Genomic DNA, 17,420 nt, shown 5'->3' with positions numbered 1-17,420 from the left:
TGGCGAAAATTGAGGAGGATGCTTGGCTAACAAAACAGATATGTATTGTGGCACCGTGGCACATCTTCCCCGGAAACAACGGGCAGGGATGCATTTCCTGCATCAGGGTTGCTAGGGCAAGGATCCTGGAAGGTAAGTCCCAGCTGTGGCTCCTGCAGTGCAAACTCTGCCTCCCCGCACTCCTGTTTGGAAATTAGCCCCGGCCAACGCCACTGGGGGTTATTTGTATTCTGCTTTTTCAGCCAATCCGAAAGATCTCGGATGCTAAGCAGGGTTGATCCTGGCTAGTATGTGGATGGGAGACCTCCAAGAATTTGGGTGGGGTTCCTCTAAGGCAGGGGTACTCAAACTGTGGCCCTCCAGATGTCCATGGACTACAATTCCCAGGAGCCCCCTGCCAGCATTCGCTGGCAGGGGGCTCCTGGGAATTGTAGTCCATGGACATCTGGAGGGCCGCAGTTTGACTACCCCTGCTCTAAGGAGCACAGGGGTCAGGGCACAGAGGCAGGCACTGGCAAACCAGCTCCAAACACCCCTTGCCTGGCTGCCAGGCAATCCTCGGGGCTCCTGGCTCCACGACACACATGCCACGCCATAACTGAATAGCCAAAAGATGGCCAGGGAGGCTTCTGGGTCCGTTCGTGCTGGACGGAGCAGAGCTGGCATTGGTTTCATTTTGTTATTTCCTTGCTTCATCTGTATCCTGCCAATGGGGTCCCAAGGCGGCTTGCGCCATTTTCCTCCCTACCAAGTTTATCCTCGCAACAACCCCCCTGTGAGGTAGGCTAGGCTAAGTCATCCAGCGAGTTTCCATGGCATGAGTGGGGATTTGAACCTGGCTTTCCCAGATCCTAGATGGACACTTTAACCACTGCACCATGCACCACGCAGACTGGACTACACAGTCTTAAATATGATCATGTCGTCCCCTCCCAAAATGGTCAGTGATGGGCCTGGAGGGGTTGGGAGGAGGAGGGGCCCCAGGTGGGCATGTCCACAGCGATGCTTCCCAACTATATTCTGCAGGATCGCACCACTTCTGGGGTTTCGAAAATCCTGAAGAATGTTTCAGGGCAAAAGGCTAGATAGATAGATTGATAGACAGACAGAGCGAGCCTCTGGGAAAGTGTGGGATATGCATGTAAAAATAAATAAGATTTAAAAATTAAAGTCTAGATTGCTTTTTACACAACAGATGTGTTTTTATTACATAACAATATGTCTTTGTATGGTCTTTGCCAGGGAACGGCAGAATGATCAAGAGGGAAAAACTGGGATGTGTCCGGTCCATGTGCTTCTTCCTGATTCAGGGTCACTTCACGTCTGTAGCCCAAAAATAAACTCCCCTGGGGAAGACAGGAAGAAAGACAGTGTGCGTCTAGGGCTGATGGAAGCTTCCCTTGCCTCTCCTAAAACGGCTGCATGAGCTGCCATATTGTTTCTGAGTCCAAGAGATGCTGGTCAGGACCTTGAAAGCCCTGCAGGGCCGAGGACTCTCTGGCTGAGACGGCCACCCCTTCCCACACGTCCCCCTGGGCATACGTCCCCTCTGTATGTAGAGACAGACAGATAGAGAGATGAGAGATGGGCGGGTGGATGGACGGACGGACGGATGGACGGATGGGTGGATGGATGAGTGGGTGGGTGGCAGAGGTAGATAGATTGAAAGAAAGATATATAGAAATAGAGATAGAGATAGAGGATAAATTGAGAGAGAAATATAGAAATGGATGACAGAAATAGAGATGATATAAACCAGAAGTAGCCTAACCATGGCTCTGCAGATGTACTTGGACTACAATTCCCATGAACCCCTGCCAGCACTGGCAGGGGCTTATGGGAATTGTAGTCTATGGTCATCTGCAGAGCCACAGTTTGGCCACCCTTGATATAAATGAACCAATGACAGCCCAAAGAAACTGAATGTTGTTTGGGGCTTTAAAAATTCAGTACGTGTTCCTCAGGGAGGAGATGCTCAGCAGGGGCCCATGGGCAGAGAGGGTGCCCAGCACCTTCCCTCCCTCACTCTCTGGGGGTGCCCTCTAGACACTCACATGAGCAGGAGGGTCACCAGCATGGAGCTCAGGAACAGCCCCAGTAAAAGGAGAAGGACGCCGGTCTTGCGCAGGGAATCGGGATCCTGTAGTAAGTCCTGCAGGGAGGAGATGGGTTCCACCACCTCAACCGACGCCACCCCTGGTGGGGGGTTCAAGATGTCGTGGAACATGGCCTGCAGCTCCTTTTCCTTGCCCAGCCGCTTCACTGTCACTGCAGCAGGAAGGGAAGGAGGCAGGGGTCAGCTGGTGGCAGGAAATCTCCGGGAAGTACAGCAGAGACCAGTCCCCCTGGTGAAAAGGTGGAAGGTAGATTCTGTGGCTTGATGCCCCACTGCAATCCTTCCCCTGCCCCCCCCCCCAGGCTCCACTGCCCAAGTTTCCAGACAGATCCCCCCTCTGCAAAGCCCCATCCCATAGGATCCTCTGAGCGGGTCAAGCCATCCTCCCTCCCTCCACATGCAAGAATTGCTTTGCCATTCAGTTTCATAGGAGTTCCAACTCTGGGTTGGGACATGGAGGACCCGTATGCAGCCTGTGCTGAGGCAGCTGGTTGTGGCCCAGTTCAGATTCAAGGACTTGATGTTGACCTTTAAGGCCCTTCGCGGTCTGGGGACCACCAATCTAAGGGATCGTCTCTCACCCTATGTCCCTGGCAGGGCTTTGCGCTCCGCTGGTAACAACCTCCAGGTTATACCTGGCCCCAGGGATGCTCGCCGGGCCACGACCAGGGCCAGGGCCTTTTCGATCCTGGCCCCTACCTAGTGGAATAAGCTCCTGGAAGAGCTGCAGGCCCTCGGAGAGCTTTCTGCTTTCTGTAGGGCAGGGGCCGTTAAGGCCATGGTACCGGGCCGCCAGCAGCCGCGCCTGCCTCCCCCCCCCCCGCAGCGAGAGGGGGGGAAGAGGCAGGCGCGGCCGCTGGCACGCCAGCGACGCAAACGCGCACGCACGGAGCCGCCGCGCATGCGTGTTTGCATCCCCTGCTGGCGAAAACACGCACATGCGGCTGTTCTGTGCATGCACGTTAGCTCCACCTAGTGGTGAAAACGTGCATGCGCGGCAACTGCGCATGTGCGTTTACGTGCAGCTGCTGTGGCCGGGCCGCCGGCTCTCTCCCACCCTTGGAAGCGGTCCCCGACTACAAGAAGGTTGGGGACCGCTGCTGTAGGGCCTGCAATACGGTGTTCTTCCACCAGGTATATAGTCGGGGCCAGTGCTAGGGGAGGTGCCATGGATCCCCCTCAATAATGGCACCGAACATCCTGGTGCAGCTCGGTCTCCCCCTACGCCGTCCTCCATATGAAGTTTTCACCATCTGTTGGGCTTATAATGTTTCAGTTGGGGTTTTGATGGGTATTTTATTGGGTTTTATTGTTGGATTATCTGTGGCGACCCGCCACGAGCCAGCTTTGAGAGCAGTGGGCTGTAAATCAAATCAATCATTCAATAAACTCCTGGAGATTTTGGCAGTCGAACAAAGCTTGGTTGTTTGGAGATTGCCTGTAATTCGGGGAGCTCACCAGGTCCCACCTGGAGGCTGGCAACCCCCAGAGTGTGGTCTTCATGGCTGGGATACCAGTTCCCTGCCCCGGCTGTTTAAAAGGCCTGCTCGGGAACCCAATGGTCACGCTAAGTTTGCTGAGATCTATGATTGGGAGAAGGATGGCAGGGAGGGCCTGGGGGTGGCCGGCGTAAAGGCCCCCTCTGCAGGCAGGTTCTTTCCCCGTCCTCCGAAAAGGCCTCAGGGTCTCACCGTTGAGATAGAAGAACTTTCTGACCAGCACGTCGTCTTCCTCCGCGATCTCACAGGCGTAGGTTCCCCCGTGGGCTCCCGTCGTGGGTCGTATCAGGAAGGTCAAATCCATTCCGGTGTAAAGGACCTCGAAGTATGCCAGGTCCTGGCTTATGATCTGCGAGGGAAAGGGCGGAAAGAGAGGTGGTGTCACAGAAACGGGGAGGAGCCCTTTCTCCAAAGCAACCTCACTGTTTTTATTCCCGCAAGGGGCTCGGAGCAGCGTGGAAGGTTCATTCCCTCCCCATTCTGCTCTTCTGACAACCAACCCATGGGGCAAGCTCCGCAGAGATAGACTTCATGACTGAGCAGGGATTGGGACTCGGGTTCTCTCAGTCTTTCCCAGCTTGTGGGTCAGGGCCCAAGGAGAGTTGCTAGGCCTCTGGAAGCAGCCCTCCCTAACGCTCAGCTCAGCCCTCAGCATCCCTGTCTTTGTTTTCCTGGTCGCCAGCTTCTCACATCCTCATCTCTGCCTCCCTCTTTGGGACAAACATGGGAGGGAAGAATGTTGCAGTCGGTAATTTCACACTAGAAGCCGGAAGAGGTCAGCGGGTCAGAGGGAGCTGTTCCGTGAGCCTCCAAGCACACCTCCTTGAACTCTGGCTCTGGACCAGTGGATGGAGGAGAAGGAGGTGAACCCTCACCGGCTACTTGGGATTCGTAGCATTGGAGTCTGCAAAATCTGCCGTGCACATGATTCAAAAGGATATGAAGAATATCCTACAGGGGGCACCGGAGAAGATAGGTAGGGGGCATATTCAGATTAGAGACTCCCTGATGTTTTTCAAATAGTCTCCTTCTGAGTCCTGATTGGCTACTTTGGAGACTTCCTGCTCCTTCGAGCCCACTTCCTCCCTGCTTGCCTCCAGAACAGAACAGAACAGACTGAATGAACAGAACAGTTAGACATTTAGGTCTAACTCTCTCTCTCTCTCTCTCTCTCTCTCTCTCTCTCTCAACTCACTCTCTCCCTCTCTCCCCAAAGTTGTTTCTCTTCTAAATAAAGCTATTTTATTTTTTTAAGTATCTGAATTAATCCAGTGCAGCCAGGTGCCTCTTGGCAACCTCTCTGTCCAGGTCAGCCTTCCACCTGGACACCATACCTTGCCTACTACCATTCCCTGATGTGTCTATATTCTTCCTGGAAAACACAGAGGCAAAATAGGTATGGAGCCTTTCTGCTTTCTCTCTGTCCTCTCTCAGAGTCTCTCCATCTTCACCCAACAGCAAGCCTAGTAGGTTCCTCACTACATTTCTAGCTGAGAGAGAGAGAGAGAGAGAGAGGAGGGAAGAGCTTGTGAGGAGGAGGAGGAAATTGCCTTGAGCTAAGCAACCTGAGATAGGCAATTTGGAGATAAGCAAGGAAGGAAGAAGATTTTTATATCCTGCTTTTGACTATCCAAAGGAGCCTCAAAGCGGCTTACAAACACCTTTTCGTTTCCTCTCCCCACAGCAGACACCCGGTGAGATAGAGGTGGCTGAGAGAGCTCTGTGAGATTTGTGGCTGGCTCCAGGTCACCCAGCTGGCTGCATGTGGAAGAAGGAGTGGCGAATCAAACCTGGTTCTCCAGATTACAAGCTGCTTTTCTTGGCCACTACACCACGCTGTCTCTCCCTGTCCATCCTGCCTTATCTAATTGTCTTCCTGCAGCTCCCTTCGGGGTCTCCTTCTCTGTATATCAGACACTGTCCTTTCCAACAACAAATTTGGACTTGTGGGGCACGGTACTCAAAATTAACCACTGTACTGGCTCTCCAGAACAAAAGGGAGTGGCAGAACAATGAGCAGCCAGGGTGGTGGTGGAGTGAGTTAGTTCCCTGTGGCAAAAGGGTTGTGGTGGGATCCTTCCTGTCCCTTCCTCGTCACCTTTGAACGCTGCCGCTGTTCTTACTACATGCATCATTTAGAGCCAGCGTGGTGTCATGGTTAAGAGCGGCGGTTTCTAATCTAGTGAGCCGGGGTTGATTCCCCGCTCCTCCGCATGTAGCCAGCTGGGCAACCATGGACTAGTCACAGTCCTGATAGGGCTGATCTCACACAGATCTCTCAGAGCTCTCTCAGCCCACCTCCCTCACAGGATGTCTGTTGCAGGGAGAGGAAAGAGAAGGCAATTGTGGTCCAGAGGGAAGCTTCTGCACTGAACCTCAGGTCTTTCTGTCCTGCTGAGACAGGGGTCTCAGGACAAGATAGTTGCCAAAAAAAGCCTTTCACACTTTGTTTCACACTTGGGTGGAGACAGATGGGGCCAGCAACAAATGGTAAAGTTAAAGCTGTAAATCACTAACATAGACAGTTTTATTTCTCCTATATGTTTTTGTGAACTACAATTGAATTTGAGGGGACTGATTGGCTGTTTTGGCACAGAATTATCCTATGTATTTGAATATTGTGACATGGTTTACTAATTTCACAGAATTAACTTCTGCTTTATATTCCCTCTGTTATGATGGTTGTTCATTAGTCTGAGGAAGAGTGCTTGCACTCGAAAGCTCACACCTGGAATAAATCTTTGTTGGTCTTAAAGGTGCCACTGGACTCTGATTTTATGGATGGAAGAGTTTAATTTGTTTCTTATTTGAACCACCAGGGGGCGCGAGACCGCCCACCACCGCTTGAGAGCATGAAACTCTCAACATGAAACGAATTTCTCAGTCCCTCAATTTGGAAAATAAGGGACAGAATTTTTAAGAGCTTGCCATTGCCACCAAATAGGATACATGCGTCACAGAATTCAGATCTCCCTTTCCCACAACAAGCCACAGACCGAAAGCCTGTCTGCCGCCCTCCAGGTGTCCATGCACTACAATTCCCATGAGCCCCTGCCAGCATTTACTGGCAGGAACTCATGGGAATTGTAGTCCATGGACATCTGGAGGGCCACAGTTTGACCACCCCTGGGCTAAGGTTTGGATGCATCCCATCCAGCTTCTGTCCATCTTTAGTCATTTTATATGTATGTATGTATTTATTTAATTTCTACACCACTGCTCCTAGACCAGATAGACCAGATAGGCTTACAACGTAACACATCCATAAGAATCAACATAGATGTTTTAAAAATCCTCCGACCCTCCCCAACTACCCCCTCCCCTACCAGCTGTAAAGTTGCTGTGTCTGGGAAGATGTAATGCAGGCAGGATGCCCGAGGGCACAGGAAAAAGAGGGCCAGATCTTCTTTGCCCTGTCCTCAACCAAACACCTGGCGGAAGAACTCCATCCTCCGGGGTCTGCGGAACTGAAGAAGTTCCATCAGGGCCCTTATCTGTTCTGGGAGCTCATTCCACCAGGTGGGGGCCGGAGCTGGAAAAGGCCCAGATCCTGGTCGGGGCCAGGCAAACTTCATCAGGGCCAGGGACCTCCAACCTGTTTGCACCCACAAAGCACTGAGCTCTGTGGGGGGCATAGGGGGTTAAACAGTCCCTCGTATACACTGGGCCCAGACTGCATTTTATTTGTATTTTGCCTTAGATGTCATTTTATTGCGATGCAACCTGCCCTGAGTCTCTAGAGAAGGGTTGGAAACCAATATCATTATAAGGAAAATAAATACAAATAAATAAACAAGTGCTGGGGGGAGAACCTGGGCTCAGGAACCGTCACTTACGTCCTTGGCAAACTTCCACCGGATTATGGTCTCGGGGGGAATTGTAAACTTCACGGTGCAGCGCAGAATGGTGATGTCCCCTTCTGCTTTGTGAACATACCGAACTGAGGGAATGCGAACAGAGACAGAGACAGAGACAGAGAGAGGAAACTTTCCGTTAGAAGGGCCCTGATCCTGGTATTTTATTGACATTTTATCAACATTGAGATAAAGACTCAAAGTCTAAGAAAAGAAGAAAAACAGCATAAGAGCTGAGAACAAAGTGAAAGATAAATCAGAACATCGGTTTTCAATTTCTCAGCCCCAGAAACCTGTAATATTAACTAGTGGCAAAATCACATTCGACACAGAAGTCGCTGGCTTGCTCTCAAATTCTTAGAAACTATTAAAATCCCCCCTCTTTCTTTTTCCATCTCTAACAAATCTTATTGGAAGCTTCACCTTCACTCAATTTGTTTGTTTCCCCCTTGCTCTGCAAGAGAAGGGTCCGAAGAGTCAGCGTGGTGTTTGGTTAATTGATGTCTGCAGTCTGGAGGTCAGCTGGAATTCTAGAAGCTCTCCAGGCCTCACCCGGAGGTGGGTGGGAAGCAACTCCTAGCTGGGCACTCTCAATGTAAAGGGAGAGGAGAGAAGTAAGTATAGTTGCCAACAGGTTGTTACTTTACTCGGGAGTGAAAATGGGCATAGGGTTGATGTTGTTTTCTCCTGGCTTGCTGGCAACCATAGAAGACAGCTTTCTGTTATACTGGGGTCCAGACAAACCGAAGAAGAAGAAGAAGAAGAAGAAGAAGAAGAAGAAGAAGAAGAAGAAGAAGAAGAAGAAGAAGAAGAACTTCTTATATGCCACTTTTCTCTACCCGAAGGAGTCTCAAAGCAGCTTACAGTCACCTTCCCTTTCCTCTCCCCACAACAGACACCCTGTGAGGGACGTGAGGCTGAGAGAGCCCTGAGATTACTGAAGAAGAAGAAGAGTTGGTTCTTATATGCCATTTTTCTCTTCCCAAAGGAGTCTCAAAGCGGCTTAGTGTTGCCTTCCCTTTCCTCTCCCCACAACAGACACCCTGTGAGGGAGGTGAGGCTGAGAGAGCCCTGATATCACTGCCCGGTCAGAACAGCTTTATCAGTGCTGTGGCGAGCCCAAGGTCACCCAGCTGGCTGCATGTGGGGGAGTGCAGAATCGAACCCGGTTCGCCAGTTTAGAAGTCCGCACTCCAAGAACTAAGAACTCCATCTGCCATGGGTATGCTGAGAGCCCATGTATTTTTGTTGTTGGACTAGCCTCTGGGAGACTCAGGGCCATTTTGCACGGCTTCAAAATAGCACAATGGTTGCTAATTGGAAACGCTACTAATTTGCCATAACCCACGACGTCGTAGACAATCTGCAACAATCCTAAAACCGACCCGCAAAAAGCGCTTCGTTGTGGCGCTTTCAGGGGAATCCAGAAAAGTGGATTCACCCTCCGGATAGCGATACACTCCTGCAACCAATCTGCAACAGTAGCGCTAAAGACCTGTGCGTTACCATTGTTGCTGGTTCTTCAAAGTCCCTTCCCCTGGCTCTCTCCTCCAAACTTCCGGCGAAGCGATCGCCATTTTTTTTTCTCCGAGCGAGCGGGGATAAACGCACCGGCGAGCCTCTTTCTGTTTAGAGGCTTCCCTGGCTTCAGTCCTTCACCTTTAGTCACTAAGCACAAACCACTTAAAAGCCCGTTTGCTGAAATAAAGTCCCTTTATTTTTTACACATAAATTCAGCCGAAAATCGGGCCCGTGAGAAGGGGGGGGGGGATTTTTTTTTATCACTCGAGGCAGCGTGCAAACGATCATACAATCAAACGACAGCTCACATTAGGCAGCTGGATGGGTCTCTCCGTAGCAACGAATCTACCTAGATTCGTTGCTATGGGTCGTTTTTTTTTTTTTTTAAACCTTTCTTAAAGGGAAAGGGGCTGTTTGGGAGCATGCTAACGGCTGCCCATTGGCTGCTTGACGGCCAGGGGCGGGACGAGCTTGGCAATAGCGCTTCCTTTCTAGCGATTTCTGCCGAGACCGGAAGCCTGTGGGAAACGCTAAAAAACGCAACTGATTCCACTACAAAGGCAGGTATGCATAACGACGAATTCCACTATTTTAAATGGCGATTTTTCATTCCGCAAACAATTTGCAACAAAGATCCCCGTGCGAAAAGGCCCTCAAGTTTGAATCCCCACCCCGCCATAGATTCTGGGTGGGTGGCCTTGGACTAGCTGCATAATCTTGGCCTGCCCTACCTCACAGGGTTGCTGTGAGCATTAAGTGGAGAGGACAAAAATTGAGAAATGGCCAAACGTATAGCATTGGTCAGAGAAAAGTCTTTCACTTCAATAACTTTATGGCATTTTGGAAACCTTTTATTAACTTCTTGTAGGAAAGAGGAAAAAATTAATGGGTGACTTGTGATTTTGGAGATTATAGAAAGTAAATGTAGAATATTTTACCCATCTTAATATGAAGAAACATATGTACTGCATAATCAGATATAATGTATAGTTTATGGTTTATGGGCTGGAGAAATATAAAAAAGTATATAAGAGCCAGCATTGTATTGTGGTTAAGAGCCTCGGCTTCTAACCTGGCAAGCTGGGTTTGATTCCCTGCTCCTATTCCACATACAGCCAGCTGTGTGACCTTTGGCCAGTTACAGTCCTGATAGTGCTGTTCTGACCAAGCATTTCTGTCAGAGTATCAGCCACTTTGACACTCCTTCAGGCAGTGAAAAGCAGGGTATAAAAACTAACTCTTCTTCTAATGAAAGAGATGTAAGATGTCTGTACTTGTCCCCCCCCCCTATTTTTCTCCTCTTCAATGTGTACAAAAACTTTAATAAACATTCAGTTTTAAATAGCCAGCCACAGTGGGTCTGCATTAGTGGAGAAAGGCGAGGTATAAATGAATGAAATAAATAAATTCTGGGAATTAATCATTAATCATTAATCTCCGGAAGCCACTCTGGTCATGGCTCTCCAGTTTTTCATTCCTTCCTCCTTTGACCCAAAGGGAGCTTGGGATGCCAACCTCCAGGTGCAACCTCAGGTTCTCCCAGAATTACAGCTGATCTCCAAACGACAGAATTCACCTCCCTTTGAGTAAAGGGCAGATTTGGGAGAAGGGTTGGGCAGCGTCATATCTCCACGGAGCCCCCATGCATCCCCAAATCCGGCCTTCCCATGACACCTTACACAAATCTCCTGGAATATCCCAACATCCCTTGCAACCCTAGGATGGAGCAAAACGGAGGTTCCTGAGAAGGGCAAACATGAGTCTCACAAGGAAATGGAATGTGTGGCAAATACACAGACAACAAATCTAGGAGTGGGGGTAAGCAGGGGGCATACTTGGGCAGTCGATGGGCAGCGGGCAATCCGTGACGTGGCAAGAATCGCATCTGTAGGAACGGGCCTCCTTCTGGAACCCTGCAAGGGGGAACAACGGTGGCTAAGAGGGGGGGACGGAAGGCAGGCACAGCGGGGTGAAGGGGGACTCTCTCAGAATGGGGAAGGAGGAGAGGGAAGCACTGTGGTTTTGGACTCACCGCATGGCGGGATGCAGGCTGGAGCTGTAGAGGAAACAGGATTTGGTGCATTAGTGAAGATCAGTGCGGGTGCCCTCTGAAACGATCTCCCCAATTGACATTTTGTTCGAGTTGCATAAGAATAAAGTTGTTTAATGATGGGGCAAAACAGACTGTTTCAAAACGGTACACGAGAACTGCCCGAAAAAGACTCCCAACAGTTTAGAAAAGTCAATGGAGAACAAAAGCAGGATTTTTATAAAATTGCCCTCTGCATTCCGGTCATGACGGCGCCAGGCAGGCCTCACAGGGGAGGGAGTTCCAGAGCTGAAGAGGTCCTCTCCCTTGCCTACATCCGCCAGGCTGTGCATGGGCGGAGATGGGGCAGTTAGTGTGGTGCAATGGTACAGGGGTAGTCAAACTGCGGCCCTCCAGATGTCCATGGACTACAATTCCCAGAAGCCCCTGCCAGCGAATGCTGGCAGGGGCTTCTGGGAATTGTAGTCCATGGACATCTGGAGGGCCGCAGTTTGACTACCCCTGGGTTAGCAGGTCAGACTTGGGTTCGAATCCCCACGGGACCCTGAGGCTCAGTGGGTGATACTGGGACAGCCACTTCCTTTTGGCCTGTCCTACAGGGTAGCTGTTGGGTGTAAAATGGGGAGAACGAGGTAGGCTGCTCTGGAGGGAGGGGCAGATAAAAAAATATAATAGGGAGGATATAACTGAGGGCCAATTTAACAGCATCTCATTTATTTAATATTTATTTATTATATTTCTATATTGCCCAGGGTGGTTTACATAAAACATATGGGAGTACATTATAACCATACTAGTTATTAAGCCCGCTGTAAAATGAATACAGCGGGTGCTAGCCGTTCCCAACTGCCCTGGCAGCGCTGCCCGGGCGGCTGGGAAGGACTCCCCCCCTGAACTACCCCCCCAAACACACAGGCTGAAGCCGTTCCCAGGGTGAAGGTTTGGCCACGTGGAGGGTTGGGTGGGTTGGGAGGAGCTTTACGCCTCCCAACTGGTCCGTGCTGGGGCAAGGAGCCAATCAGCAGCCGTGCGATTGGCGCTTTTGGGCCGGACTGACAAGCAGAAGGCCCAATCGGGAGGCACATCCAGCAGAAGGGGCCAATGGGCACCCTTCCTCATCCCGGACAGGGCCCACCCTAAGGGCCCTTAGTCTTTTATTTCTACCGCACCCGCGGTGCGGTTTAAAGATGGGCAAGTTGATCTAGGCAAGAAGTTCATTCTAAATTTTGGCCATTTTTGGCTTGATAGTTCCAAACCCAGGACTTTTCATTTCCTTTTGTCAGGCCTATAAAATAGGGTGACGCTCTTCACTGCTGTTACTAGCGGAATTTTCCAACGGGTTGCCCAGGGAAGCCCCACACAGAGTGTGTTACGGCAGTCTGACCTTCCTTTAACTGGAGTGTAGAAAACAGCAGGGAGGCTGTAGAAGAGGGTCAGCTGGCATGTCAGCTCAAGCTGGTAAAAGCCCTTTGAGCCACTGAAGTGCCTTTTGTCACCCCCTAATAAGGCTGCCAGCTCCAGCTCTGGAAAATCCTGGAGATTTGGGGGCACAGCTTGCAGAGGGCAGAGTCTAAGGGAGGCAGGGACTTCAGGAAGGATCTAGTTCCAAAGCACCTGTCAAGCCATGCAACCCTTAGGATGGAAAGCCCCTTCCCCTGATGAAGCCAGGCCCAGCTACGGCTTGTCAGAGACGGTCAGAGAGGTTTTTGACCCTACTTAGCATCCGGGGCCTTCTTGGTGGTCCCCCACCTGAGCGCTAACCAGGGCCGACCCTTCTTTGCTTCCGGGATCTGATGGGATTGGGTCATCCTGGGCCATCCAGGTTACAGCATGGTGACGCCTAACCACAGCCCCCAGGGGACACCAGTAACTGGGCCTGCTTACTGGAAACCATTCTAGGTGACTCCGGGGCTGGAGTCGGTAGGATTTGGGGTGAGGAGGGAATGCAGTGGAGCAGAATGCTATGGAGTCCACCCTCCAAAGCAGCCCTTTGCCCCGCAGGAACTGATCCCTTTTGTCTGGAAATGAGCCATAATTCCACCTGGGATGCCTAAAAGAACCCATGAGAAACCAAAAGTGGGAAAGGTTTCGGAATGGTCCACCCATGGGAGCCATTCTCTCCCCCCACCCCCCCAGCCTCCCAGCGTTACCTGCTTGGAGCCCCTCCACTTCCTTTTGAACCTTTGCCGCAGCCTCCGGTATGGCTTGAGGATATGGCACTGCGGGGAGAGACACAGGTGGGTGCCCTGGGCTGAGTTCTTTCAGTAGAGCAACTTGAATTCCGCACGCAAGGAAAAAGAGTGCGGACCTCATGGGTGAGCCCAGGAGCTGCGCACACTGGTGAGCCAACCTTTAAGGCCACTCACATCTGATTCCTGCCCCATTGCTTTTCTCTTCCTCTGCCCCCACTGCTCCTCCCCTCTCAATTCAGCCTGGTCTTCCCTTCCCGGAGCCGCCCCCCCTCCAACTGAGAGCCAGTTTGGTGTAGTGGTTAGGAGTGCGGACTTCTAATCTGGCATGCCGGGTTCGATTCTGCGCTCCCCCACATGCAGCCAGCTGGGTGACCTTGGGCTCGCCATGGCACTGATAAAACTGTTCTGACTGGGCAGTGATATCAGGGCTCTCTCAGCCTCACCCACCCCATAGGGTGTCTGTTGTGGGGAGAGGAATGGGAAGGCGACTGTAAGCCGCTTTGAGCCTCCTTTGGGTAGGGAAAAGCGGCATATAAGAACCAACTCTTCTTCTTCTTCTTCTTCATTCTGTGCTTGGTTAACAGCTGTAAATGTCTTTCATTTCCTGGCACATGGGGATAAACTGGAGTAATGATTACCGATAGGTTTTCGATGTATTTAAAAAATTTTAATTTCTAGTTTATTTTTAACCCATTGCGAGCAACCCTGAGACCGCTTGGAGAGGAGCGGCCTATAAATCGGAACATCAAGTAAATAAATATTTAATGGCCTACATTTGTATTCCACTTTTCTCACTGAGACTCAGTTGCAGAAATATATATTTGTAAAAGGTTCAGTCCAAGAAGGGATGCAGTAGAACCAACGTAGATGGAAAATGGGCGCAAGGCACTGATGCACCATAGCAGGGAGATGTTTTTGTGGGATTCAGGGAGTTATATTCTACGATAAGGTGTTTGGAAACCCTTCCTGCAAGCAAAGGGACCTGGCTCTAGTAGAAGAGACTAAGGGGGACATCTGAGCTGAGTAGTGGTTAGGGTCGCCAGCTCTAGGTTGGGGGAACGGGTTTGGGGAGGGAAGATCTCAGCAAAGTATAATGCCATAGAATCCACCTTCCCAAATGTCCGTTTTCTCTGGGGAAAGTGATCTCGGTCACGTGGAGATAAATGGTGGTTGGCAGATACCCAGGTGCTGCCTGGAGGTTGGCAACTGTGGATATGATGTAAGTTAGTATTTTAACAATCTGGACTTTCCTCTTCCGCTTGCGCTGTTTAGGTCAGCCTTTTAAAACCTTTTGACCAGACCCTGAAATAATTTTTCAGACTTCAAGGAGCCCCGGAAGTGATATCAGATGGCCACACACCCCCGCCACGCCCCTCCAAAAGTGACTTCACTGGCCACACCCTTGGCCCTCCTTTTGCTCCCTCCCACTGCCTTTTCTACTACTATGACAGCTATGTATCATGAAGGTCGGAAAGAAGAGGAGGGGCTGGGAAGACAGCCAGGACCCTCCCCCCCCAATACCATGCCACTTGAGAACTCCCACGGGCCCCTGGTTGGGAATGCTTTAGGTGATCAAGTTTTCTTTCTTTTCCCTACCAGGAATGCATAGACCCAACAGAGACGAAGATCCTGTGCACACCCACCTCGGAGTCTGTCCCCTGGAATCCACAAGGACATGCATCCAGGTAAGCATGCAAGGGTGTCAAATATTACTTTTTAGCTGCCTTGGGCCCCTGCTAGGAAGAAGTTCTGAGAACAATCGATGACCTACCCTTGGCCATGCCTTTCTCTTCCAGGTAAAAGAGGATCCTGCCAAAAATGTCTTTCAGCTTTTCCATTTCAGACACACCTGGGAAAATGAGACAGGTGGTGAAGAGCTCTCCTACAGCCTCTCTGTTTAAGCGGTTACCCTAGAGCAGGGGTAGTCAAACTGCGGCCCTCCAGATGTCCATGGGCTACAATTCCCAGAAGCCCCTGCCAGCGAATGCTGGCAGGGGCTTCTGGGAATTGTAGTCCATGGACATCTGGAGGGCCGCAGTTTGACTGCCCCTGCCCTAGAGGCTGGGGGGGGGGGGCTGGGGGGAAAGGGGCAGGGCCTGTCAGAGTACCTACTGATTCTATAAGCTGAGGGTTGAGGTGTTACTTAGCAAAAACTCTCAACGAAGCATCACATTGCTACAGTCTCCCCACCTTGAAGCTTTAGAACAGGGGTAGTCAACTTGTGATCCCCCAGATGTCCATGGACTACAATTCCCATGAGCCCCTGCCAGCAGGACATCTGGAGGACCACAGGTTGACTATCCCTGCTTTAGAGCACTTCCCCGAAAAACACTGAAAGGAATCACAATTTTTGAATTTCTGGCCAAATCTTGAGATCTACCTTTGGATGCTGCCCTCCTCATCTTTCAAGGTCAGAGTTCCACAAAGTGGCACCCACTGACACCTTCCCGTCAAGTATTTTAAAAAAATGGGTGGCGCTTTTGCCCAACAAGACTCCTCATTGGCTATTACAGGTTTCATTGGCTTTGCAATTGAAAAAAAATTGTTGCCAAACAGTTACTATATGACTGAAGGTAAACCACGGCGGCCATTTTGAAGCTGGCTCCACCCTCTCTGGTGGCCATTTTGCGTCTTGTGTCCAAATTCCAGAAGTGCTGGCTCAAAAAGGTCAGGGAACCTTGGTGACTAAATGCCATGAACTTTACAAACCACGAACCATCTACTCTGCTTGACCCGAGGCGCGACTCTTTAAGTGCAGCTCTGAAATGGACGCTACTTACCCACCTGGATTTTGACGTATGGCTGAAAGGCGGCCGTTAGAGCACTCAGGCAGGCCTTTTGCTGGCCATTAGCATAGCCCAGAAAGTACTCGCAGACCCGAATGCGCTTGCCCTCCGTGGAGAAGCAGTATAAGCAGGCTCCAGCCTGAGAGGAGAAGGCCAGCCAAAGAAGCACGGGGTACCCTGTGGGTGTCATCCCCAATGGGTAGGAAGGCCCCAGGGATCCCCTGGAGATGGAATGCTCAAGAAAAGAACCCCTTGGTGATGTCATAATGGTAAAGGTATCCCCTGTGCAAGCACCGAGTCATGTCTGACCCTTGGGGTGACGCCCTCCAGCGTTGTCATGGCAGACTCAATACAGGGTGGCCTTGCCAGTGCCTTCCACAGTCATTACTGTTTTACCCCCAGCAGAAAGCTGGGTATTCATTTTACTGACCTTGGAAGGATGGGAGGCTGAGTCAACCTTGAGCCGGCTGCTGGGATTGAACTCCCAGCCTCATGGTCAGAGCTTCAGACAGCATGTCGGCTGCCTTACCACTCTGCGCCACAAGAGGCTCTTCTGGTGATGTCATAAGGGATCTCAAAGACTGTTATCGTGAAAAATGCTTATTAGCCACCTTTCTTGTTTATGGAGTTCGAGACAAGCTTGTGATATTAATAAAATGCATAACAGAGTACATAGAATACACAAAATTATCATTTAAAATTACAACTTAGGGTCGCTTTAATTAATTAATTAATATATATATATCTTCTTTAAACCGCCCGTGGCGCCACGGGCGCCACGGACTAAATAAAGCGTTAAGGGCTGCCAAGGTGGGATTTGTCCGTGATGAGGAAGGGTCCGGATTGGACCCTTCCTCAAGACAGACAATCGGAGGGACCAAACGGCAGGCGCGCAGCGCCTGCTGATTGGTCCCTCCGATTCCCAGCCCCAGCAACTGCGAGCCGCGCGTAACGCGGCTCGCAGTTGCTCCCGGCCTGACGTGGCGAGAGGCGCGAAGCGCCTCTCTCCGCGTCAGGCCACCGCCCGAGGGAACCCCCCGGCAGGACCCCCGAGGGAACCCCCTGAAGATTCTTCAGATAACTGTCTTTCTACGTCGCCTTTCCGGAGAGGCACCAAACGTCATCGGGTACGGCTGAAGATCCTCTCAGTCAGGACCTTTACAAACGGCCTCACTCCGCCTCCAGAGCGAGGATGGTGGTGGGGGAGGGAGGGAGGCGGGGAGAAGAGCAGGATTCGATCCATGCTCTTGACTCACGGGAAGTGCCGAGCTCCTATTGCTCGCCGAGTAGCCCGACGCCGAGAGCGCCTGTCGCCCCGGGAGACAGAGGCGGCAGAAGCCGGAAGCGAGCATTAAGTGTTCATTCGGGCGGCTGGCGGAAGCGCCCGAGGGCTGCGTGCGCG

The 17,420-nt window shown here is 51.1% G+C and overlaps 1 protein-coding gene across 3 annotated transcripts; it reads right to left on the bottom strand.

The window, feature by feature from the left end:
* Positions 1-1,282: 1,282 nt before the first annotated feature.
* LOC143837016 (sperm acrosome membrane-associated protein 6-like) lies at positions 1,283-16,240 on the bottom strand. 3 transcript variants are annotated; one of them, XM_077336415.1, is made up of 9 exons: positions 16,013-16,240; positions 15,004-15,081; positions 13,191-13,259; positions 11,023-11,046; positions 10,826-10,903; positions 7,452-7,555; positions 3,808-3,964; positions 2,055-2,268; positions 1,283-1,346 (listed from the first exon to the last, which is right to left on the bottom strand). In XM_077336415.1, the coding sequence occupies exons 1-9, from the start codon at positions 16,206-16,208 to the stop codon at positions 1,313-1,315; spliced, it is 954 nt and encodes a 317-aa protein (XP_077192530.1). In that variant the 5' UTR covers positions 16,209-16,240; the 3' UTR covers positions 1,283-1,312. The 3 variants fall into 3 exon arrangements, with proteins under 3 accessions (XP_077192530.1, XP_077192532.1, XP_077192531.1); XM_077336417.1 differs by having other exon boundaries at positions 16,017-16,125; XM_077336416.1 differs by lacking the exon at positions 15,004-15,081.
* Between the last annotated feature and the right edge of the window lie 1,180 nt (positions 16,241-17,420).

Source organism: Paroedura picta, chromosome 5 (assembly GCF_049243985.1).
Source record: "Paroedura picta isolate Pp20150507F chromosome 5, Ppicta_v3.0, whole genome shotgun sequence".
NCBI classification, from domain to species: Eukaryota; Metazoa; Chordata; class Lepidosauria; order Squamata; family Gekkonidae; genus Paroedura; species Paroedura picta.
This window is presented reverse-complemented; position numbering and strand designations above follow the sequence as displayed.

Bases quoted from the DNA above. Each gene is read 5' to 3' on its own strand.
- LOC143837016 (XM_077336415.1), bottom strand. From the start codon at position 16,208: ATGACACCCACAGGGTACCCCGTGCTTCTTTGGCTGGCCTTCTCCTCT. The intron at 7,556-10,825 runs GTATGCCCCCTG...GCATTCCCTCAG, and splicing joins GCTGCCCATCGACTGCCCAA to TTCGGTATGTTCACAAAGCA. The intron at 1,347-2,054 runs GTGAGTGTCTAG...TGTCTTCCCCAG, and splicing joins CTGGTGACCCTCCTGCTCAT to GGGAGTTTATTTTTGGGCTA.